The sequence below is a fragment of the Rhinoderma darwinii genome, chromosome 7, assembly GCF_050947455.1.
Source record: "Rhinoderma darwinii isolate aRhiDar2 chromosome 7, aRhiDar2.hap1, whole genome shotgun sequence".
NCBI lineage: Eukaryota > Metazoa > Chordata > Amphibia > Anura > Rhinodermatidae > Rhinoderma > Rhinoderma darwinii.
The window spans coordinates 60,773,924-60,798,181 of record NC_134693.1 but is presented as its reverse complement, the minus strand read 5'-3'; the positions used below and the strand labels follow the sequence as shown (position 1 = coordinate 60,798,181).

The following is a 24,258-nucleotide window of genomic DNA, read 5'->3' as shown; positions in this document are numbered from 1 at the left end:
CACTATTGCTTATTTATTCTAGCTAGAAGCTGCACATTCTCCTATGACTTCTAGAGAAGTGCTGTATTCAACCCGAGATGTCGCCACATATGCAGTAACCTCATCGTTTGATGTGAAGCAATTTGGAAAATAGCAGTTTGTATTGTGGCACTTATGGACAGTCAAACCATATACACTATTGGGACACCTACACATTAGGCCTACAGGAGCTTTAATGACATCCCACTCTGGATCCATAGGCATTAATATGGTGTTGGTTCCCCATTTGCAGCTAAATCCGCTTACACTCTTCTGTGAAGGCTTTTGTACGAGATTTTGAGTGTCTGAATTTTTGCCCGTTTGTCCAGAAGAGCATTTGTGAGGTCAGACACTGATGTTTGAGCAGAGGCCCGGGCTCGCAATCTCCGTTCTAGTTCATCCAAAAGGTATTTGGGGTTGAGGATAGGATTCTGTGTGGGCCAGTCAAGTTCTTCCACACCAAACTCACCCATCCATGTCTTTACGGACCTTGCTTTGTGCACTGGCGCACAGTCATGATGGAACAGAAAAAGGCCTTCCCCAAACTGTTCCCACAAAGTTGGAAGCGTACAATTGTTCAAAATGTCTTGGTATTCCGAAGCATTAAGATTTCCCTCCACTGAAACTAAGGGGCCTAGGCCAACCCCTGAAAAACAACCCCATAGAATTATTCCTCGTCCACCAAAATTTACAGTTGGCACATTGCAGTCAGGCAGGTAACGTTCTCCTGGCATTCGCCAAACCCAGACTCGTCCATCAGACTGCCAGATAGAGAAGGGTAATTCATCACTCCACAGAACACGTTTCCACTGCTCCTGAGTCCAGTGGCGGTGTTCTTTACACCAATGTGTCTGACGCTTGGCATTGTGCTTGGTGATGTAAGGCTTGCATGCAGCTGCCCGGCCCTGGAAACCCATGCCATGAAGCTCCCGGCACACAGGTTTTTTTTCGGATGTTAATGGCAGAGGGGTTTCGGATCTCTGCAGTTATTTAGTCAGCAGAGCATTGGTTACTTTTATGCACTATGCGCCTCAGCGCTCAATGACTCTGCTCTGTAACTTTTCGTGGTTTGCCACTACTTGGCTGAGTTGCTGTGGTTCCTAAACGCTTCCACTTTGCAGTTATACCACTTTTGTTCGTGAATTATCTAGGAGGGAAGAAGTTTCACTGAGTGACTTGTTACAACGGTGGAGATTGAAAGAAAAAAAAGGGGGGGGGGGGGAGTATTTTTGGATTTTTATTTTTACTCTTTCATACTGCAGTGTCTTATGCCTGCAAGCTTTAAAGGCCCACATACATGGCAGACTTTTCAGCCGGGGTTAAGCAGCCACAATCTACGTTATTTGACATGTGCTGATTGTGTGAGAAGGGGGTTAAAGAAGTTCTAGTTATGTTCTATAGTAAGGCCCTGATCACACAAATGTTTTACACGTCCATGTGTTCGTTTTAAGTAAGACCGCACACTGACTAATACAATTCAATTCAACACGGACCGCACATGGACAACATCGGTGTGCTGTCCGTTTTTCACGCATCCATTGCTAAAGAAATGCAGAAGAAAAAAAATTGCAGGGGAGAAACACGTATGAGTAAAATGCCAAATGCATGAGAACCTTTTTTTGCGGCCGCAAATCGGACACACGTGTGAGGAAGGCTTAAAAAGTAAAGCTGCACTTTTTATTGGGGAAGCCACAACTGCAACCGAAATCTATTCAATGGGGTGGAGGAAATTTTTTTTTTTTTAATAAAAATAGATAAATTAAAAAAAGTGTCACGAATATAGCGTGCAAAAATTAAGCACTGCATTCCTTTTTAAAAAAAATAAATAAACAACTTGTGGTATTGAATTATAGTCTAAACAGAAATTAGTAAAATTGAATTTGCAATATATTGTCTGGCCACTCACTCTAAGGCTGCATTCACACAACCGTTTGTGTTTTGCGGACCATAAACCGTGGATGTGCAAAAAAAAATAGGGCATATGGATAGCATCCCTGTGCGGTCTGGTTTTCACGTTGCCAAAGACTTGAATGGACGAGACCGAGCCTCAAACACGGACAGGAATAGGACCTGCTGAGTTTTGCGAGCCGGTTCCACGGCCTCCACACGGATCCGTGAAAAACACGGTAGTGTGCATGGGACCATAGAAACGAATGCTGTAGTGTTTTAAAAAGAAAACAAAAAACAGAGAGCCTACTGCCAAAAACAAGTCGTTGGCTTGTAGCCTTAGTAATCTTCCACCATGTGAAAAACCCAGGAAAAATATTTACTTGCATGCACTAGCTCGTGTTCTAAATCCTTCTTCTTTTTAATTTTTTTTTAAATTTAATTTATTTTTTGAAATAATTATACTTCCATACCTTTTTAAGATTTACCAAAGAAAATTTTGAAAGGCTCTGTTCACACTGGCATCTTACTTGTCTTTTTACAGTAACTATGACTGTCCAATAGTGACTGAATCCTTGCATGAAAGAAAAGTATTTTGAGTTAGGCTTAAGCTCGAGTACCAGAATTACAGAATTGAATGTCATTTAGTTGTATGAATTTCACTGGCCGGATTAGCAATTCTCCTAGTGTGTGAATGTATATGTGTATCTAATATGTAAGGACTAGCGGCACGTTTTCTATTGCTTTTGGTGTCCTTTTGGTATCTACTACTACTTCTTCTTTGTGAACTAAGGATGGAAATACAGGAATAATCTAGAAGATTCTGTAACACTAAGGCCCCATGCACACGAACGTGCTTTTGCGGCCGCAATTCCCCCGAAAATCTACGGGAGAATTGCGGCCCCATACATTCCCATGGGGCCATGCACACGACCATGGTTTCCCCGGTCCGTGCATGGCCCCGGAGCCCGGACCGCAGAAAGAACGGGCATGTCTTATTACGGCCATGTTCTGCAGTCCAGGCTTATAGGAAATAATGCATGTGCGCGGCCCACGATTTGTAGGCGGCTTGCGGGTGACCTTCCGCCCCCAGCCGACCCGAAAATCACGGCATGAGGCCTAAAGGCCTTTTTACACGGGGCAATGATCGAGTGACTGAGCAAATACATTGGGAAGAACGATCGTAGTAATGATGATTCCACCATACTTAAAGATCATTTGAATGGAGCAAAGGAGTGCCGATCGACAAGCTGTATTGTCCGGCGCTCGTTTAAGGTAGTAAACACATTCGAATATGCCATGCAGCGCTCCATGTCCTATGTCATGAGGACAACATCCATAGTGGCAATAAACTTTAGTGTTTATTAACACATCCCAAATATACAAGAGGCTATGTATCGACCCCGCTGGAGTCTTTTTCAAGCAAGTGTTAAACACTATAGTTTTTTGCCGCTATGGATGCTGTCTTAGGGTATGTTCACACGCTGAGCCAAAAACGTCTGAAAATACGGAGCTGTTTTCAAGGGAAAACAGCACCTGATTTTCAGACGTTTTTTGAGCAACTCGCGGTTTTTGGTGGCGTTTTCGCGCCGTTTTTTCGGCCGTTTTTGGAGCTGTTTTCAATAGTCTATTAGAAAACAGCTACAAAAACGTCCCTTTTGACGAGGCTGTAATTTTACGCGTCGTCTTTTGACAGCTGTCAAACGACGACGCGTAAATTACAGGTCGTCGGCACAGTACGTCGGCAAACCCATTCAAATAAATGGGCAGATGTTTGCCGACGTATTGGAGCCGTATTTTCAGGCGTAAATCGAGTCATAATACGCCTCGTTTACACCTGAAAATAGGTCGTGTGAACCCAGCCTTAAGCTTTTCACCATTTAAGGTTTGTCTGGATGGGATTTCTGGATATAGAATTTACAGCCCCTTTGCCTTATGAGTGGAGAGTTCCTGGTGCATGTGGAAACTTTTTCTTACATACAACATCCTGACGCTGCTTGGCATCAATACATTGTGTGAGCTGCATTATGCCTTGAGTGCCTGGAGTGACCCAGAGGTGAGACCATGGGGTCTCTATCTTGCTATGCCCTACAGAGTGAAATATGTGCCAGCTTGAAATAGATTTGGCTTGATTATAATAAATTTGTTGGGCTCTAATGGCGCATGTATATCTCTATTGTGGGGTAGCGCATAATGCTAAAAAGTCGCAATTTCGACTTTTGTGCCCTTTTGCGACTGATAAATTCACCTCCATAGTTCTGTATTTTTCCCACTTAATGATAGCTTCCCTGTCGCATGATATATGGAGATTGTAATTTAATCCCTTCGTTCTTCCAGTGGTTGAACCGTCTTGAAATGTGACACAGAATATTCCTAGAATTACTAATGAGCAAAGGATTTAAGTGATTTAGGGCAGTGTAAACGAGTGCCTATCAACGAGACAGCATGTTGGCCAGAGCTAGTTTGCTCCTTTCACAAGTATGGGGGACGAGTGCTTGTTACTCCGATTGCTCGTACCCATACATTTCTATCATGTCGGCAGCGCGTCTCCCTCTTTACATAGAGAGATGTCCTGCTGACCAACGATAATTTTTTTTATTCTGCCTAAGGGCCATTTTACACTGGCCAATTATCGGGCAAATAAGCGTTCAGAGAATGCTCGCTCCTGGTAATTGCCCTGCGTAAACAGGGATACGATTAGCCGATGAACGAGCAAAGGCTCGTACATCGGCTGAGCGTTTTAAATAAGGAAACTATTCTCATTGTTGGCAGCACATCTCCCTGTGTAGACACTTGTACGTGCTGCCGACCTAATAGAACTGTATGGAGACGAGTGATCGTAGTAACGAGCGCTCGTCTCCACACTAGCTCCTTGTAAAAGGAGCAAACTAGCGCTGATCAACGAGCTGTCTCGTTGATCGGCGCTCATTTACATAGCCCATGTTGGGCCGTGTAATAGCATCCTAACTGATACCATCAGCCAATGAACAAGCGTTTTGCTTGTTCATCGGCTGATCGTTGTCCTGTTTACACAGGGCAATTATCAGGAACGAGCATTTTGTGAAAGCTCGTTTGCCCGATAATTGGCCAGTGTAAAAGAGCTTTTAAAGTCTAGTATAATTGCATGCCCATTCATATTGTTGCTAGGCCCAGCGTGCAGAGTCCAATACAAGCGCAGCTTGCCGACACTTGTAGTTTTGATGTCATAGTAAAGAAATAAAATGCATGAATTTCTACATTAAATCCCCCTGTTTACTAGTATCACAGTTGCAGGCATCCTGATCTGGGAACGTTTCATCGGTGTCCGATCCTGCGTTGGCTTCTTGCTAGATAACCGGTTAATTGGAGTGTTAAGACTTCTGTTGTTTACAGTAATATATTCTTAAAATAGCTACAATCTGGTATATACAGAACTTGAGTGTTGTGAGTGGTAGTGCATAATTTAGCATATAACAGGGTTCGTAATCGACTTTGTAATCTGCTGTAAGAAAACCATGTCCAACCATCTAAAATTGGAGCAATTCTTTGGATGAACCCAAGTTTACAGCCGTAGGCAGTTTGTAGTTGAGGGGGAGGTTGTTGAGGTGTAGGGTAAGCGAGAAGATTATACTGCAAATGACAAAGGATGGCTCAGCCAAATGTCTCCGTTAACACTTTATTAATTGAAAACTAGTTTTGCAGTTTAACGATGTCAACATTGTGTCGTTTTAATAATGTGAACGGTTGGCAATGGAATACTTGCGCCGCGATACTCAGACAGCAAACATGGGACATGTAACTCCGTAATGGCTCGAATGCCACATGCAGTGATATATGGAATTTTTGGTTTGTTAAAATGTGTAAACCATACCAGCTTCACTTTAAACTGCACTGCATTTTGTTAGTGTATGAGAGTATTTTTATTACCCCCACAGTAAAGGCACTGCACAAAGCAAAATGTATTAGAAGGAAGTGCACGTACATCTAGGGTGAATTTTTGTGCGAAACTTGTCCAATTGGATTTTATTGGCACATAAAGTAGCAGCTGTACCACTGAATTGTGCATGCGTCTTATTGCACAGATTAAACACAACATTTTTATTAACGCAGGGTTTCATTTTTTTCCACTTGATTTCCCCCACATACTTTTATTTTATTTTTTTATATGCCTTTTGAATTAAAAAAATAATTTCTCCTCCCGTTTACAGCCTAGATAAGTTTGCCACTGCACATGCTTTCATATCTGTTAATTGCACATTAAATAGTCCGTCATTTCAGTTGTCCCTTTTTAGTGCATTTTGCGATGCCGATACCTACTGGCTTTTTCCTTGGCTGCATTGGCACAGGCATTGTGCTTGTTCTGTTGTAAGTGATTCCAGTATTTGATCAGTTCGCCGGGCTGGAACTGATGGGAGGTAATTAGGTGGCTATATTTACAGCTAGAATAGGAAACTCTCCAGTGATTGAATACAAACTCATTGGGTGGGGGTATAGGGTCAATACGTAGTTTAGCCAGACAGATGCCGACATACACATCCTCCAAGTGTAATCGTCTAATACTTAAAGACACTTTAAATATTTTCTCTGCTAGGTCTCCAGAAAACACATAACCAGTCCCAGAACAAAACACGGGGTAGCGTTCGCTTGGGTACAGATCGGGCGACATGTACCATTTGCTGTCTTTGTTACGGTTCGGTGCATAGCCTCGCATCAAATACCCTGTAAAGTAGTTGGTTCTTGGTGGTTGGTCAGGCTTCAGTAGTTTGTTTATCAAGTACTCGGTGTTCACAAACATGTCACTGTCTGTCTTCATGACATATGGGACATGTGGGCAGTATGTTGCTACCCAGTTCATGCCCATAAGGGTCTTAATGGTCAGATTATAATAAGTATCTAAATATTCCTGTTGGATGATATCGTGGTATTGCCGGCTTTCATCCACAATAGCCTGTTCAATTAACCCGTTAATCTTGGTGTGCAAACCCAAGAGAAAAAGTCTCACAATATGAATTCCTGGTGCCAGGCTCTCGTTCCCCCAGGTCTGTCGTATGGCCTGTCGCGCTTCTATTTGTCGAGGCTCTGCCGCTATCAGCAGTATGAGGAAAGGCGTTTTGTCTTGACATTTTTCCGGCTCGTTTATAATGTATTTGTAATGGTATAAGTTTTGGTGACCAAAGCCCTTTTCACTGTAAATACTGCCATTGGTGCTCAAGGTATTCTCCAAGCCGGTCACACCTTGATGTTGGGATTCAGTGTTACTTAAATTGGATGAGGTGTGTGGTCGGAGAGTCTGCGGGATGGTGTCCTTCCAGATACTCCTTAGCGAGCTGTTGGTTTCACTTTTTGTTGCTTTAAATCCACGTATTGCATGAGTCACTGGATTTTCTTTCATTCCGACCCGACCGGTGAATGAGTTGTGGTGATTGAAGAACAGAAACATGGCAAACAAAAACACAAGTGACAAGAGCCCGGTGAGATGGGTCCGAAAGAGAGAGCGCTTGCTATTCCAGGTCATCTTGGCGAGGCAGCAGTGACGTCTCCTCCACTGAAGCATACTTCAGAAATCCTGATGCAGTTCTACTGCATCTGCTCCAATTCCCAGTTTATTAATCCACACCAACCAGTGTGGCAGCACTTCGAAGTTGGCGGCCTTCTATCTTTAGCATTTGTTTAACCATTTCCTAGAGGAGAACCTATAGACAACAAAAAATGAATTAATAGGTTAGAAATCATTAACATCCTTACCACCTCATCTACTAATCTTTCACTTGAGAGGTGGAGGGGGTTACGTAACCACTTCTTCTGCGCTCATGACCCGCTGTTAACCCTCATCATGATCAAGTTGAGCTGAAATGAAATGTTACCCTGATTGGCACCACCTGAAGGTCGATTGCGCGCTGCCAGATACGATTTAATAGCGTGTCCGATAGATTTGCTAGATGCAGTATTTTTAATGAAACTCCATCCTGCCAGTTGCGTGGTAAGAGTTACTTTAGAAAGGTTGATTGGAGCGCCCATGTCTTGGTCACACTACGCTGCTTGGCATGTGTTCTCTGAAGGACAGTGGGTTTTAAAAAGTCAATGAGAAGATTCTGCTGTCAAAATAAATTTTCACACTTCAGTAACTGTTTTAAATGACATTCTATTTAGAGCTTTGCTTTGCTTTTACTGGGTAAACAATTGGTGTTTTTTCATTTTGTGTTTATACTAAAATTGGCCTGCAATGTTTTTATCTGCACTCGCGGAGTATTAGAATAATTGATTAATGGTTTTGATTTATCCACTAGGTGGTGCTAGAACCATATAATTTACACACGCGTCTCGCTATCGGGGCACTCTAGATCTAGGACACGGTAGTGACTGTGAGCATGAATTCTGTTAACTAGTGTCTGAAATGAACTGCACTCTGCATAGGAGTCTATAAACAAGTTTTACCATCAAATATTGCTTTATCATTGCTGTGCCGGTTAGACGCCCTACTGACCAGACCCGCATGATATCTAGATAGTCTTCAGATGTTCATTTTTATTTTATTTTTTTATATACTAATCTGACTCTGCTATACCTCACTTTATATGGTTTATAAAATAAATAAATATATATATATATATATATATATATATATATATATATATATATATATGCGCAACTGTTTACCAACTTTTTGAATTTTTATTTTTTTTAGAAATGTGACCCTCGTCTATCACTTTCAGAATGTTCAATCATTAAAGAAAAACTATGCAATTTGGCAATTAAAAAAACGAATCTATATTAATATTTTGTTTAGTGTGACTGATATTTTTACGTGAGGAAAAATAGCGTTTTCTAAGTAAATGTATATCCTTTTATATAGACATTTTGACGCCTTTTTTAGTTTGTGTTCTTTCAACAATTCCACAGTGACTTTAGTCCAGTATTCACATTGTTTTATGGATTTGTATGTTGAATCCTATTGTGTATATTCTGTCAATGTTACGAGTTAAATATTTAGTCCCAATATAACTTGTTTCAGCTGAATTCCCGAGTATACGAACTTCCAAAGGGCCAAATGGTTTAGTGTTAAAAAAAACAAATAAATAATTGCTGCTTTTTTTTTTTTATTTTTTTTTTCTTCGCTTTCTTGTAGATTGTATTGTACATATTTATTTGTATATTCTTAACTTTCATATATTTTCTGCAGCAAAAGGTTTTATTCTGCCAATGACCTGTTTTAATCAGTGTCTCCAAATATCCCTCCCGAGCCTGTAGGATTTTTGTACTGTAAAACCATTTTCATTACCAGCTAGCTGTGCCCAGGGCGAAGTAAGCACATTTTATATTGGCTACACTTGCATGATTTATTGTACCCTGGTAACACTGAGGATTAATGCTATTTCTGCAGTGCGTTGCATGTGATATTTACATCGCTGAAATGGAAAATAAGACAATTTAGAATGTAATTGTGGTTTAATCATTCTGTATGTTTACTATTCTCTCAGGCAGTTTGAGGAGGTGGATCATGGAGGAGACGGGTGTATGCGATAAAAATGTATACACTTATTCGGATAGAGATTCACTGATCTTTTCAGCTGGCTTGTTCCAGTGCAGGCTGAAGATTACTTTTAGATAAGGATTAAATATGACCTACTTTATAAGAGGATTTACTTCTTTTAATATTGCAGCATTTCCCCTCTTCTCCCAGAATCCCAAATGCAATATCTTTTTTTTTTTTTTTTTTTGTCATCCCATGTGTGTACGTTAAATGTACAAGTCATCTCTGCAGACAATCTGCTACCCCAAATCAGCCCATACAAATCTATAGCTAAAGAATAGAATTTAATAAGAAGGAATATGGTAACGTACCTTTTTGTTTTTTTTGTGTTTTTTTTTTTTAAATCGACAGCTTTCGAATACACCTATTGAGAATAGTTTTGGCACGTAATCATTTGGAGGGGGGGATGGAACATGCGCACTTGCATCAGAAAATCTCCCTTCTGTGTATGTTTCTGCCTACTGACCGTCTGTAAGCTTCTTGCCCTCTCTCCTGTTCCAGTCATGGGCATTCCGTATATCTCTCCATCAGCAGAGTGAAAATATTCCCAGTATTTGTCTTCTCCGCTCAGAGATGGTCTGGCAGCTCCCTCTGCATTGAAAGCTTTCACATATCATTCCTTTTGTCCCTAATGCAGTGCTCAACCGTCTGTATCCATGCCAATGCCGACTGATCTCAGCAGCGTAGAGGAAAACGCCAAAAGAACATGGTAGTCCTGCTGACTTGGAGAGGATTTAGCTCCTTTCTTGTTGCTAGGCAGCTTGTGCAGAAGACGGAGCTGGCCGTTAGAAGGATGGGGTGTAGAGAATCCAGCAGGCAGCTTCCCAGGCTACTGCTGCCTCTCTCGGAGGCAGTGCTTTATATGTGGGCTTTGACAGATGCTGTCTTCTGACAGAGCCGAATTCAACGTCACCGCCTGGATAAAGCTCACGTGACACTTTGCATTCATTTCTCCTGCTCTGGAGGCAGGCAGCATCTACGCTTTCTATTCAGGATGATTATTACTGGGACTGTTGGGATCCCTGTGTATGTAAAGCTGCCGTATTTCCTAGGTGATATCGTGTATATTCACATCAAACCTTTATGGAATTTAGCAGAAAAGCACAGTAAATAACCCTGTTCACTGTGCCATCCATATGACCGTGCTGGTCTCATTCTAGTTTATGGCTGACATGCTGCAGTATTAATGTCTGTGTCCACGGCGTGCCTTTCTAGCTGCACAGTTTTATAGTGCTGGAGGCTAAAGCACATGACGCATGTCAGTCTATACTGAATATACGCTGGCCGGCTGTCTAGTTGTATAATGCAGGCGACCACTAGAGTCAGGCTTGACTGCTTTTAACATTTTAGCTTTTATTCATTCATGATCTGAGCCGTAACTTTTTTTCCTTTTTTAAATACTCCAACTATTGGGTTCGCCTCAAATTGGTTCAGGAATGTTTGAGAAAATCTGATGTATTTTGTCACCAATACAGACACATGTGAATGGGCACTATTTTTAGCGAACTGAAATGAATTTTGCTACCAGCAGGGTTAACATTCTAATATATAGGTAGATTTTACGTGCTTTATATCTAGCTATGTTTAGAACATGTTCCCCTTTTTTTGGGGGGCGGGGTGGGGGGGGGGTGTTATGTCTAATATTGTATGTGGGTGGTATAAAGGAGTCTGTTACTTATGGGGTATCCTTGTGACTGCCCAGTTTTGTTGGACATTTTATCTTCCAAATCCCAAACACAATCGTCATATTGTTGGGACATGAACATTAGACGAGACCTGTCCCAGACCTGCCTAGAATCACCTTGTAAATTGTTTCCATGCATCACAAACAGTGTCTGGAAAACAATAGTTTCTAGTTGCATTATAAAGGGTACATTGGTTGAACTGTCTTTTAGTAGTTGTGCTTTGCTGGTTTAGGTTGTATTCGGCCTAGCGCGCTCCTTTTTTCATTTTTGAATCTCTTATTATGGAAACTATTCCTAGCATAGGGAATGGCGGAAATTTCCAAACTTGCTCATTCCATGTGCACGCATTTTAACCATTACATAGAGTAGTCTGGTGGATTTGCTGTTGGAGAAATCCATAAAACAAGCTGCAAGATATACGTTCATATTTTGGCATGGGTTTCACCTGTTTCAGAACAATGGAGGAAACCTAGGGCAAGTCTGCAGTGTGCTGTCAGATCCGCAGTTTTTTTTTTTTTCTCTCTGCAAAATGTGAATTGGGTATTGTAAAACCTCGTTCACATACATCTGACAAATCCACAACGTGTGCGCGTGGTCTGTGCTTTTTCACCCAGACTTTATGTCCCATTTTCCCCCATCGTTGCGGTTCTATTCATTGATCTAATGCATTTCTAAACGTGAAAAATTTAATTCCACAATGTGAACAGTTTGCCGAGCAAAGGTTACCATATGACCAAAAGAAGTTGTGCGTTTCTTCGAAAAAGTGGATTTTTACATTTATAATATGAAATCTATTTACCAAGGCGAATATCCGCTAATCACGTGTTTGATCATTTCACAGGAGTTTGGTAGAATACACACGATCGCTCTTCCTTGAACCTTTTGTTGTTTCTTTAGCATTATTTCCTTTTGTATTGTAGGAAGGGGCTTCAGCCAGGAAGACTCCGGCTCCTGCCGCACAGCCAGTACCAAGACCAGGTAATGAGAACAGAGTTCTGCGTCTGCAGCTTTCTAAAAAAAATCCATCAACATTTTCCCTTTTGATTATTCGCCAAGTCATTGAGCATGTTAAAATGATAGCTGGAAGTGCATTGGTAAGTACAGTGGGTGGTTTACAATGGTGCATGTTAGACAGGCCCATTATTGTATAGAAGCCTTGTAATATGCTTTCCAGGTCTGAACGGAGAATGTGGTTCTGGCACATGACGGACTTCATTTTATTAAACAGCCATTTATTGTTTCCTAAGCTAACCAAGCCTCGTGTACACGGCGCCATGTCGTATAAAGCCATAGAGGTGCACGGGGCCTTACTGTACCCCTGTATGCCTCTGCAGCACATGGAGTTAGGGGACTCTGCATATTAGGCCTTGGGGATGTTATTTTCATTGTAGTGGAGCATAGGAAAGCGTTTACACCCCCCCCCCCCCCAAGATGTAGCCAGATCTTATTGAAACGTCTTATCACGCATTCAGCTCTAAAGTGTAAGCAGCTAGAACGTCCAGGTTTCACTAGTGTTTATTTAGGAATTGTATAGAGATTTGAAGCAATTCTATTTACACAGGGGTGGGGGGAGGTTAGACCATACAAATTCATGGCTGCAGGGAACTCGGACACAGCTGTCATGCTTCTAGCAAAGCCGTAGGGAATTAAAATCCCCTTCCCCCGATTTTTTTTATTTTTTTTTTCGGTTCTTTTCAATTTCTATTGCCCCTTAATTCTAATAAGTGAATGTCTGTTTTGTAGACTGTGCATATTTTTAGCCGTGGAGCGTTATCCTGAAATCTTTAGTTGCTTTGGAAAAAAAAGAATGAGGCATTGGATGGAATAGGAGGGAGTTGATGAGCAGCGTGATAAAACAGTGAAATTAGAGCACGCTTTTAATAAAACTACCAGTCTGAAACAAAATCTTTTTTACTTGCTGTGTGAATGAATTGTACCTTATTTTAGGTCCAGTTTTATGCAGGACTTGTAAACAGGCCTTTTACCCTTTCACTGCCGCGACAGGGTTCACACTTTTGACTTGAACAAATAACCTCAATTCGAAAAATCCTATTATCCCCCCCCCCCAACCCCCCCGTATCCAAATATTTTACAAAAGTATAGACCTCTTACACATTGTGAAAATGCATTACAAAGTCATGTTTGTGGCTAATCCCTCAGTCACACTTGCAGTAATTCATCAGTATTTGGAAGCCAAAACCAGGATTGGAACATAAAAAGAGAAAAAGTATAATGGAAACCGCTTGTGTGTTTTGGATCTTCACCTGGTTTTAGCTTACAAATACAAATGCAGATGACTGACCAAACTTCACAAGTGTGAAAGAATCCAAAGTCTGACCCAAAGTAGAAATAGGGCGCGGCGCCTTGTCCTACGTTTCAGGTCCCTATCGTACTGGTTGAAAGGACTGTTAGAAAGCGGCTCCACCTGATGGAGAAAAATAATGCGCATGGGGAGGAGGAGTGACTGCTGTGTGCAAGTCTCCTGCCCAGATATTGAATGAAAATCTGAGCTGCTTGTTAGCCAGTGGATCAAGATAAAAAATGTTTTATTATATACATGAGGTTTCTCTTCTGTCTGCCGTTGCAGCTGGGCTGTGACTGTGTATTACAGCCGTTGTCCCACTCCTAATCGCGCCAGCGCACACTGGACGAGAATGCTCATCCTGTATCGGCAACCAGTTAATGTATTAGGGATTTTGTATTGTAAGCACTGATTTATCTAGATTTTTTTATTTAATTTTCTTTTTCCTTTTTTTTTTAATTACAAAAAAAAAATAAAAAAAAAAATTCAGATTCCCTACATGCACATGTCTTCACACATTTACCAAACTGAGGAAATTTGTAGCTGCTTATCTTCTCATCCCTGTAGTAGGAAAGACAGACCTATGTTTAGTATAATCTGTAAGCTAACTGGAGCGGTACCATATTATCGGGGAGTTGCAATTTTAAGAATTTCCTTGATATATTTGTGAGTGGCTTCAGTCTTGTCAGAGTGCCACTTGGATGTAGATTTATTAAACGTATTTATTTGATCTTTGATGCAAAGTTGTCAATCAGACTATATATTTAATAAACCTGTAACAAGTGCTACGATTGCATGATGAATGGAACTGAAATATACAGGCAAATCGCGCCGCTTTTCAGAGCTTCCTGTTTTGAATTGTTAGAAGTAATATCCTCGGCTGCTCTTCATAATTGGGCTTTTTCACACTCTGGAATAAGACTAAAGACAGAATAACCATAAGCTCGGTCATGAAAATGTGATTGTGATTGCTGCAGGAAAATTGAGACGCCGCTTTATCATTATATCTAAATTGAAAGGGATATGAAGCGTCTCGTAAAATATTCAGTTTAATCCAGATGTGAAATATCTGGATAGTCTTGTGCACCACATATTCCCTTCTATGAAAACCCATCTTAAATGTTTGTTGTGTTATTCTGTTCCTGTGCTTTTTCACTTTACTACCACTATACAATGTGTACCAGACTTTGAAAGGTCATTGGCGGGGAAATAAAACGCTGGAGTAAGACGCAACTAATTTATAAAGAGGCTCATCTGTTGCATCTTCGGCTGTCCGTGTGCTACTGAATGAAATCTATGGCAGTCAGAGGCTGTAATTCACAGGTTTCTGGCGTTCATTATAGTAAAGGCATTTTTTTTAATTTTATTGGCGACTTTTATATAGGAAAGCGCCATCTATCACTTTTGCTGGGACTATCACTTTAAAGAGGCTCCGTCACCAGATTATAGGTGCCCTATCTCCTACATAATCTGATCGGCGCTGTAATGTAGATAACAGTGGTTTTTATTTTGAAAAACGATCATTTTTGAGCAATTTTAGCGTGTTTTTAGTTTTTACCAACTGGGCGTTGCACAGAGGAGTGTATGACGCTGACCAATCAGTGACCAATCAGCGTCATACACTTCTCATTGTTCCAGCCCAGCTTCTTTCACTGCACAATCCTGCTGGGCTGGAACAATGAGAAGTGTATGACGCTGATTGGTCACTGATTGGTCAGCGTCATACTCTCCTCTGTGCAACGCCCAGTTGGTAAAAAGTAAAAACACGCTAAAATTGCTCAAAAATCATCGTTTTTCAAAATAAAAATCACTGTTATCTACATTACAGCGCCGATCAGATTATGTAGGAGATAGGGCATTTATAATGTGTTGACAGAGCCTATTTAATGTGGTGTGGTTTATGTTGTGCGCAGCATCAAGTTACCCATCAAGCACTTTAATTTTTCCCCCTTTTCTACAGTACTAATTACTGTACAATTTGTTTATAATCTAAACTTCACAAAGAGGTAGAAAAGGTCTTCTACAGTGCAGCCTGAGCAGAGCTTCCTCTTCATTGCAATACACAATATTCGACGCCTTACGCATCATGCATTCTCCTAACTAGTCATATTGCAGGCGTTCTGGTTATACAAAGTCTTGTTGGAAGGACATTCACATAATGAAGTAGAGGAGAGCTAGTCTATCTTTTAAGGACTGAATTCACACATGATCTCCTTTCTTGGGATGTGGTGGTCCCTGGAAGAAACACTACATAAAAGGTGCACCTGGGCATCCTTTATGGGTTTGTCAATGCTAAGCGGTAGAGACTAATTGTTGAAGGGCCTGCTCAAGCGAGCGCTCCCAAAAGTGGTGCAGACATGTATTTTTTTTTATTTTTTACTGAAGTGTTTAGATTTGAAATCATTTCCTCCCCTTAATGGCCTATTGAATCACCTGCTCCTAGATTTCCTTGTAAAGGCCACCGGCAGGACCTAGAATCGAATCTGTTCACCTCGCTCTAATGAGCGACTTTATACTCTGGAACATTTCTTTCTTTGTTTTGGTATCCACACTAATGATGATTAAGATGTGTAAAACCCAATGTCATAGCATGGACAGTCATTATGATGCATTCTCTAAGATTCACTCATTTCTACCTTTATCCCCTCCCCCCTCCCCATCTAGTATCGCAAGCAAGACCACCCCCTAACCAGAAGAAAGGTAAGATATGAAATGCTTAACAATTGTAGACCTCCTTACTGCAACAAAATGGACGTGGCATATAATAATTTTTTAAAACCTTTGTGCAGGTTCAAGAACGCCCATTATTATTATTCCAGCGGCTACCACATCCCTAATAACCATGCTAAATTCTAAAGATCTCCTGCAGGATCTGAAGTAAGTAATGGTCAGTGAGAATGATTCCGTTTTTTCCCATCAATCCGTTTGTCCACGGAGATCTATAAAAAATGGGACAAGTGTAATACCCTGTGTAAACAGGGGCAGCGATCAGCCGACGAACGAGTAAACAAATCCTTTATGCTGCCCTAAAAATCGTGGGTGTGCTGTATGGGGACGGAAAGATTATTTTTAAAATAATTTGTTCAATTTGTGTAAGGGCCTTTAAATGAGCAGTGATCACCCTGTAATGATTACTGCTTGTTATGGGCACATCTGCCCATGTAAACCCACCGTAACTTGCAATAGTCATTCCTCCAGGGGGCCAAATTTAATGTGGTATGCTGATCGAAGAGCTCATGCCCACTTTTGCATTAATAAGCATGGAGATTACTCATGTTGGCTCCTCCCACCTGTATAGACTCCCAGTATTTCTTTGTGCACCCATGAAGATCTTTGTTAGGGCCATAGCACAACCGATTCTGTCTGAAGAGAGAACCCTTTTTACGGATCGGTAATATACAGTATATTACAGAAGATATTTTACTGACCGCGTTATAAGAAATAGCCCAAAATTGTCTTGCAGTGTTTTATCCCTGAGCACTATATTACCGTTTACATATCGATAGGATCTATATTAAAAGTTCAAGAGTTTTGTGAAATGCATTGCATTACGTCTCTTGGGAGATTTCAACTCTGAAGACTGCAGAATTATGAATACAGTTTTGGGTTATGGTACAGATTGGATTAGTACACGATAAATAATTAAACGGATTTGCTATAGATACAGTGCTGGCTGTAATGTAGAGCCGATATCCCGCTACAATGGGTGTTGGCGGAGTATACCAAAACCTTATAGTGACGATCAAACGATCGCACAGCGTGGTCCTGTAGTGGGACTAAATAATTAAAGTTTAAAAAAAAAAAGAGAAAAGTTTAGGGGGAAAAAATATTTTCAAAGTTAGGAAAAGTGAAACCAGTAAGTTATATGTACCTCAAAAGGAAGCCATTGAAAAATACAACTCGTCCCGCAAAATAGCATGCTCTTCTACAGCTACATTGATGGAAAAATAGAATAAAGTTATGGGTCTCGAAATATGGTGATGCAAAAGAAAAAAAAAATGATCCTTCGGTCCTGAACGCCCAAATAGGCTTGGTTCTTAAGGGGGTAAATTCGATCCGTTTATGATTTCATACACACAGCCATAGTATGGCTACATCTTATATGGGGTCTTGCATACCAATTTCATAAAAAGGCATATAGATGGGTTCTTTTACTGTCCGATTCAATACAAATCTGACAAAAAACAAAAGCTTTTTTGGATATCACCGGATGGGTAGCCTTGCCAAAAACAGATTGACCAGGGTAATGGGATGAATCGTAGCTGAAAAGTACTACGGAGAACAAAAACAAATCGTGTTATTCCCTGAAACACCTTGAGATTAGAAGTATTAAATCTGATCACTGGAATTTAAGGACGTTCTGGTTTCTTCATTTAAAACCTTAAAAGGGTTTTCCACTTTCTGACAACTGATGGCCTATCCATCGGATAGGTCATCAGTACATGATCTGTGGGGGATCTGACACCCGAACCCCGCAGAGATCAGCTGGTCCGGTGCTTCCCTGCATCGGACGTACATGCCAGAAGCATCTGTTTCCGGCCATGGAATAGCGGCCGAGAAATTGAATAGAAGCAGAGTTTCAGTACTGCAGAACACGAGCAGACCTGCAGTTCAGAAGGCATGGCCACTATGCTATGTACGGAGCCAACTGGTTCCGGGAGCCGTACATAGCATTACGTGCCATAACATCCGGTGCCGCATGCCACCGGAGCGGCTTAACGGTGCGGGGTCCGGGTGTCAGACCCGCACCGGTGATATCCTGATGGCCTATCTGGTAGATAGGTCATCAGTTGTGAGTCGGTGGAAAACGCCTTTAAATTCTATAGGCGATCCTGGACGTATATCTCCTAAGGATATCTTCCCCCTCACGTTGTGAGTCGCTTCTATTAGATTTGTTCAAGTCCTTATATATTTCTTTATCGACAGCACCCTCCTTTGTTTTGTTTTTAGTTCTCCATTACACCTACTAATTTTGAAGTGTTTAGAAAAATTGTGCGGCTAATGTACTGAGGACATGCTCCATTACACCAGCTAATAGCGGTTAGGAAGGTCAACATGCCTAGCGAGTTGTGCCAAATTTATCGACTAAAGTCCTACTGTACCTCACTACTGAAGAATCTACCCCAATTCATATTTATATTTACAGGTCGATTAAATTGCTTTTCAGAAATGGATATTGGGTTTTTAGTAGTTCCCATTTTTTTACTGAATGCTTTTATTTTACTTAAGGTTTGTTTCATCAGAAGAAAAGAAGAAACAAGGCTGTCCGAGAGAAAACGAAGTTTTAATTCAGAGACGAAAGGACCAAATGCAGCCTGGTGGTACAAGTATAAGTGTAACGGTACCATACAGAGTAATTGATCAGCCACTGAAGCTGCTGCCACAAGATTGGTATGTCCACCACTCTGTGTGTTGATGATTACATGTACCCTTAGGTCTGATTCACACGAGCGCTGTCACGCATCCCCCATAGTTGAGTCTATGGAGTGATGCGTGAAAAGAACGGACATGTCCTATTTTCCCACAGACACTTCACACGGTCTGTGGAAACAACGGCTGTGTGAACGGCCACATTGAATTACATAGGTCCGTGGGACGGCCGCTGTCTCAACGGCCGTCCCGCGAACGTTTAACACGTTCGTGTAAATAAGGCCTTCGACTGACTACGTTTTTCTGTAGATCGTTTGTTCCTTTTCTCAATGTCTAAAGCAAGTTGACAGTCCAGTTTTGCGTTCACCTTTAAAAAGTATTACACTTTATCTAAAACCCAATGTCCCCGTATTCTTAAGAGCATCTTCAAAATGGTATGTACTTTAATAGGGTGCAATTCTGAGTTGACCGAGGGATGTCTACCATGACCATGTGGTACCTCTAGGCCAATCAGGACTTGCAGTGTGCACCTTTTTAAATGCCACCCTGAAATGGAAATTGGAACGGTGTTTAGTGGGTGCAATTGCATCTGCTGAAGTCACGGTACTATGAACCTCTTATAGATACCTTTTCTTTAATACATGGCTGATTTCTTCTAGAAACCGCACCACACCTGTCCATAATTTGTCTGGTATTGCTGTTTGGCTTTATAAGGCTATGTTCACACTGAGTTTTTTGCAGGCGGAATTTCTGCCTCCAAAATTCCGTTTGGACGTTTGGGCCAGATTTTCCTCTCCCTGCACGCCGATTTTGATGTCAATGGGAGGTCAGAGGCGTAAATGCCCGAAGATAGGGCATGTCGCTTCTTTTTCCTGCGAGGCGGTTTTACCGCTCGCGGGAGAAAACCGTCCCAGTCTCCCATTGAAATCAATGGGAGGCATTTTAGGGCCGTTTTTGACGAGTTTTGCGACGCGGCTCCCGCATCAAAAAACTCTGTGTGAACATAGCCTTAAAGTGATGGGGCTGAGCTGCAATACCATATACAACCTGTCAGACATCTGGATAAGCTGTTCGTTATAGTTCTCATTAACTTCCATAGTGAAAAATAACTTCTTCATTGATTCAGAGCAGATAACAAAAAGTAAACATGGCCTAACAATTATGTATCATGAAGAGGAATAATTTCAGTATTATATATTTTTTTAAATAATTATTGGGTTTATGCTGTCAACACACGTTCCTAATTCAGCAGTGAGACTGTAATTTTAATTACCAAATTGTTGTTCGTATTAGTTTGGATAATGTGGTGAATAGCGCAGTGTTTCTAGACTTTTATTTATGTTGTGTAACAAAACGTGCTCCTTCGCTCTCTCTAGGGATCGTGTGGTAGCAGTGTTTGTTCAAGGTCCCGCTTGGCAATTTAAAGGCTGGCCGTGGCTCTTGCCTGATGGATCCCCTGTAGATATCTTTGCTAAAAGTAAGCCTATTGAAGTTTCAATTCAAAACCATTACTAGCTAAAACACATCAAGGCACTCGAAAGGATTGGTTGACTGTAGGTGTTTGGCTCCATTTTCTGAATTTCCTTGGTAAAATGAGAACTGTGGGTCTGTTTAGTCCATGAGGACAATCCCTTTTTTTCACCTCCGTGCAGACACGGAGGTGATCAGGTGACTGCCGCTCAACCGGCAAGTGTAACCTACAGCGATCTGTTATTATTGTTCGGGGAAGCTGCTGGCTGCTGCACAATGTAATCAAAGTCCCCCAGTGCAGGGACCACACTTTCGTGGTATAAGACACGTAGTTTTTTTTTGCAGGCAGAAAAATCAGCCTCAAAATGCCTTCGGGAATTTTGAGGCAGATTTTAACCTACCTGCACTTCCTTGCTGCGGTTTTAGCAACGTTTTTGGCCGCGGCCATTAAGCGCCGCAAAGATTGCTCTGCCTCCCATTGATTTCAATAGGAAGTCGGGTGGAACCTCGGCAAGAAGAGCATGGCACTTTTTTTTTTTATCGCAAGCGGCTAATAACAGCCGCGTAAAACGCTTCCGCCTCCCATTGAAATTGATCGGAGGCGGTTTCGGACATATTTTGCCGCTGAGGTCGACGCTGAAATTCTGCGCAAAAAAACTAACTATGAATTGCGCCTTAAGTCCACATGGCCTAATAGGGCATAAGCAAAATAGATTTTCTACTGAGACAGTACATAATGTATGATATTTTACACTACTGAAAATGTATAGATCAGAAATTACATGAATACACATTAGGCCTTGTGACTGTTAGGCTGGGTTCACACGAGCACATTAACGTCCGTAATGGACGGACGTATTTCGGCCGGAAGTCCCGGACCGAACTCGTTGCAGGGAGCCGGGCTCCTAGCATCGTAGTTATGTATGACGCTAGGAGTCCCTGCCTCTCTGTGGAACTACTGTCCCGTACTGAAAACATGATTACAGTACGGGACAGTTGTCCTGCAGAGAGGCAGGGACTCCTAGCATCGTACATAATTATGATGCTAGGAGCCCGGCTCCCTGCACTGAGTTCGGTCCGGGACTTCCGGCCGAAATACGTCCCGTCCATTACGGACGTTAATGTGCTCGTGTGAACCCAGCCTAAGCCATACAAAGGTATCAAAGCCCATGTTTACATTTCCCTTTGAACTATTGTTGCTTTTTCTGTAGTGTTTTCAACCTATGGCACATTATTATTGTGACTTTTCCATAAACCTTCCAAACACATATTTGATCTTGACTTATGCAGTTAAAGCCTTCCACCTTAAGTATGATGAAGTTCGGCTTGATCCCAATGTACAGAAATGGGATGTAACCGTGTTGGAGTTAAGTTACCATAAAAGACATTTGGACAGACCCGTATTCCTGCGTTTCTGGGAAACACTGGACAGGTAATAACTGCTACTCTAGCCTTCTTATTTTGGATTTATTTCTTTTTACGGCTAAAACAATGTTAAAAAGGAATTTTGTCACCAGAAAATATTGTTTAAATACAGTTTTGTTTTAAACACATTTTTTAGGAATTTCTTGTTTTTTTTTTTCCTTTTTCTTTTTTTTTTTGTGTCTATTTAAAAAAATAATCCTAAAATCTTAGTTTGCACTCTGGCCTCTTAGCCTCACAATAGACTGACCCTTCTTGTTCTGTAGAGATCATTTCTCAGAAGTCATCTCATCAGAGGTGTTACACCTTTCATTGTAATCCTTCCTATGTATGTATATAACACAGGATCCACCATTGACGATAGGTCATGTACTCAGCTCCCCTCCTATCCCTTCCTGCACAATGACCTCTGTACAGGTCACAGAGCATGCCTAGAAAACTATCCCATAGAAGTCAATGGGTCAGATCCAGACTATTGTTTCCTATGGTCCACGTGGCTGCAGAAAAGCATATCTAAAACTGGTAACATACACACAGCTGTTAACAGGAGCTAAGGCAAGATGGCCGCCCTATAATCATGTACAGAAAATGGATTAAAAAAAATCTACAATCAAAAAACAAAAACAGATTGGAAAAAAAGGTTATTTTCACTTTCTGGATTTAATTTATAGTGATCTAGGTGAAACGTTCCCTTTGACATGTCCGTGTCTCTCTCTTTCTTTCTGGAGTGATTTTATCAAGAATGATCTGTTGTGCAATCCTGACAATGTTATGAGGGAGCATCAAAGCGGTGGCAACAAATTTTTGTGGCGATCAATTTACACTTCATTATAAATGTATTTGTTTATCTTACCTGTTTATCGAAACCATTGTTTCTGGTTATCGTTGCAAATTCTGCAAGTTTAACCCTTTTTTTTTTTTTCTCCCCCCTTTAGGTATATGGTGAAGCACAAATCCCATTTGCGATTCTGAGGAGCAGGATTGCTTTGTTTTCTGCGTTTGGATGGCTAATTGTGGCTTCACTCTCACCTAGAGCATGGAAGTCTGTTCAGAATAGCAAAATGAATTTACCTTGATTGACCCATGATCTGTTTGGTCCAAGGAGAGAGTGCCATTTATTTACATCCGGAATGAACAGTGTACTATTTTTTAAATATTTGCATAATGTCTGCAATTCAAATTGTATATTTTGATAGTAAGAAATTCTTTCTTTTAAAACAGCATTTTGGTTAGATCTTGTTTACAGAAGCCACCAGACTGTATGTGCGTTCTCTCTCAAGTTATTATTATTTTTATTTTTTCTCCTCCCTTCTTGTGCATAAATCTGTTTTCCATAGAAAGTCTACTGCCCGTTTAGCATGCGGTGTTGCCAGACTGGTAAAATATGGGAGTGATAAAATGGCGCAGTGGGAGGATGGTATGATAAGACTGCTAGTCGGGAATAATAAGCTCTTTATTTTTTGTTTATGTAAAAACAAACTTGATAAACTTTACCATTTTGAACATTAATGTTTGCGTTCTTCTTTTCCACAAACCAGTATGAAAAAATAAGAATCAATAAAAATAGAGCTTCATCTGTGCGTTGATCTGTAAAAACTGTTTTGTTTGTCGCAATAACTGTAGTGTTTTTTTTCAGCTGAACTGTTAACAAGTAAAGGCCGTATACACTGACATTGCTCCGAGTGTGCTATAAATAAGATGCATTACTTCTTGTGGTAAGCTTTTTCATGTAGCGGTCATGGAGGTGGTTTTCTCACTTGAGTTTAGTGGGCCGGACAAATTGTTTCTAAATGTTTAGAACTGCTGGAATATAGCAGTATAACTGCCTTTAACTGGTTCCCGACCGCTGGCTGTGTTTTTACGGCCAGCGGTCAGGGTCCTTAAAACCCGAGCCATAGACTTTTTACGGCTCGGGTTTTAACTTGCTGCCCGAGCTATCGGGCAGCTGAATGTCGGGTCTCCGGCAGTCAGTAACTCCCAGGGACCCTGAGGAGAAAATAGAAGCAGCTTTCGCTGCTTCTGTCTTCTATGATCACTTGTACACAGCGCTCAATGAACGCTGTGTATAGGAATAGAGGCAGCAGCCGCGCCGCTGTCTCTATTGCTCCCAATGTTCATGTGACTGGTCACGTGATCGCCGGGTGCCGTTACTGACAGACTGCTGCTGGGTCTTACTAGACCCAGCACAGTCCTATTAGTGACAATCGTCACTACGAGAGGGCTGATTTCCCCTGTAACTGGGGCTGCTACGGAAAAAACATCGCAAAAGTCACGTAGTTAACCCAACAAGTAAAAAAGTTATAGCCATTTAAGTAACACGGGCTAAACGGTGTCTGGTCCTGAAGGCTCAAAATAGCCCGGTCCTGAACTGGTTAAAGAGGCTCTGTCACCACATTATAAGTGCCCTATATTATACATGATGTGATTGGCTCTAATGTAGATTTACAACAGGGTTTTTTATTTAGAAAAACTCATTTTTGACGGAGTTATGAACGATTTTAGCATTATGCTAATGAGTTTGCCAAACTGGGCGTGTTTTACTTTTTGACCAAGTGGGCGTTGTGGAGAGAAGTGTATGACGCTGACCAATCAGT

At 41.2% G+C, this 24,258-nt stretch overlaps 2 protein-coding genes across 3 annotated transcripts in view; one reads left to right on the top strand and one right to left on the bottom strand.

The window, feature by feature from the left end:
• Positions 1-23,173, top strand: part of CDC73 (cell division cycle 73) — a 77,770-nt gene extending 54,597 nt beyond the window's left edge. The window contains exons 11-17 of the mRNA XM_075833432.1: positions 12,021-12,078; positions 16,067-16,102; positions 16,192-16,279; positions 18,632-18,793; positions 20,149-20,249; positions 21,533-21,674; positions 22,600-23,173. Coding sequence (XP_075689547.1) covers positions 12,021-12,078; positions 16,067-16,102; positions 16,192-16,279; positions 18,632-18,793; positions 20,149-20,249; positions 21,533-21,674; positions 22,600-22,636 — 624 coding nt within the window. The 3' untranslated portion in view covers positions 22,637-23,173. The remainder of the gene's footprint in view (positions 1-12,020; positions 12,079-16,066; positions 16,103-16,191; positions 16,280-18,631; positions 18,794-20,148; positions 20,250-21,532; positions 21,675-22,599) is intronic.
• Positions 5,875-10,294, bottom strand: LOC142657906 (beta-1,3-galactosyltransferase 2). Of its 2 annotated transcripts, none has more exons than XM_075833433.1 (2): positions 9,727-10,294; positions 5,875-7,577 (listed from the first exon to the last, which is right to left on the bottom strand). In XM_075833433.1, exon 2 carries the CDS (start codon positions 7,436-7,438, stop codon positions 6,173-6,175), a length of 1,266 nt encoding a protein of 421 aa, XP_075689548.1. In that variant the 5' UTR covers positions 7,439-7,577; positions 9,727-10,294; the 3' UTR covers positions 5,875-6,172. The 2 variants fall into 2 exon arrangements, with proteins under 2 accessions (XP_075689548.1, XP_075689550.1); XM_075833435.1 differs by having other exon boundaries at positions 9,882-10,294.
• Positions 23,174-24,258: the final 1,085 nt, after the last annotated feature.

What these genes read in the sequence shown, in the direction of transcription:
- LOC142657906 (XM_075833433.1), bottom strand. Translation starts at nt 7,438, where the DNA reads ATGCTTCAGTGGAGGAGACGTCACTGCTGCCTCGCCAAGATGACCTGG.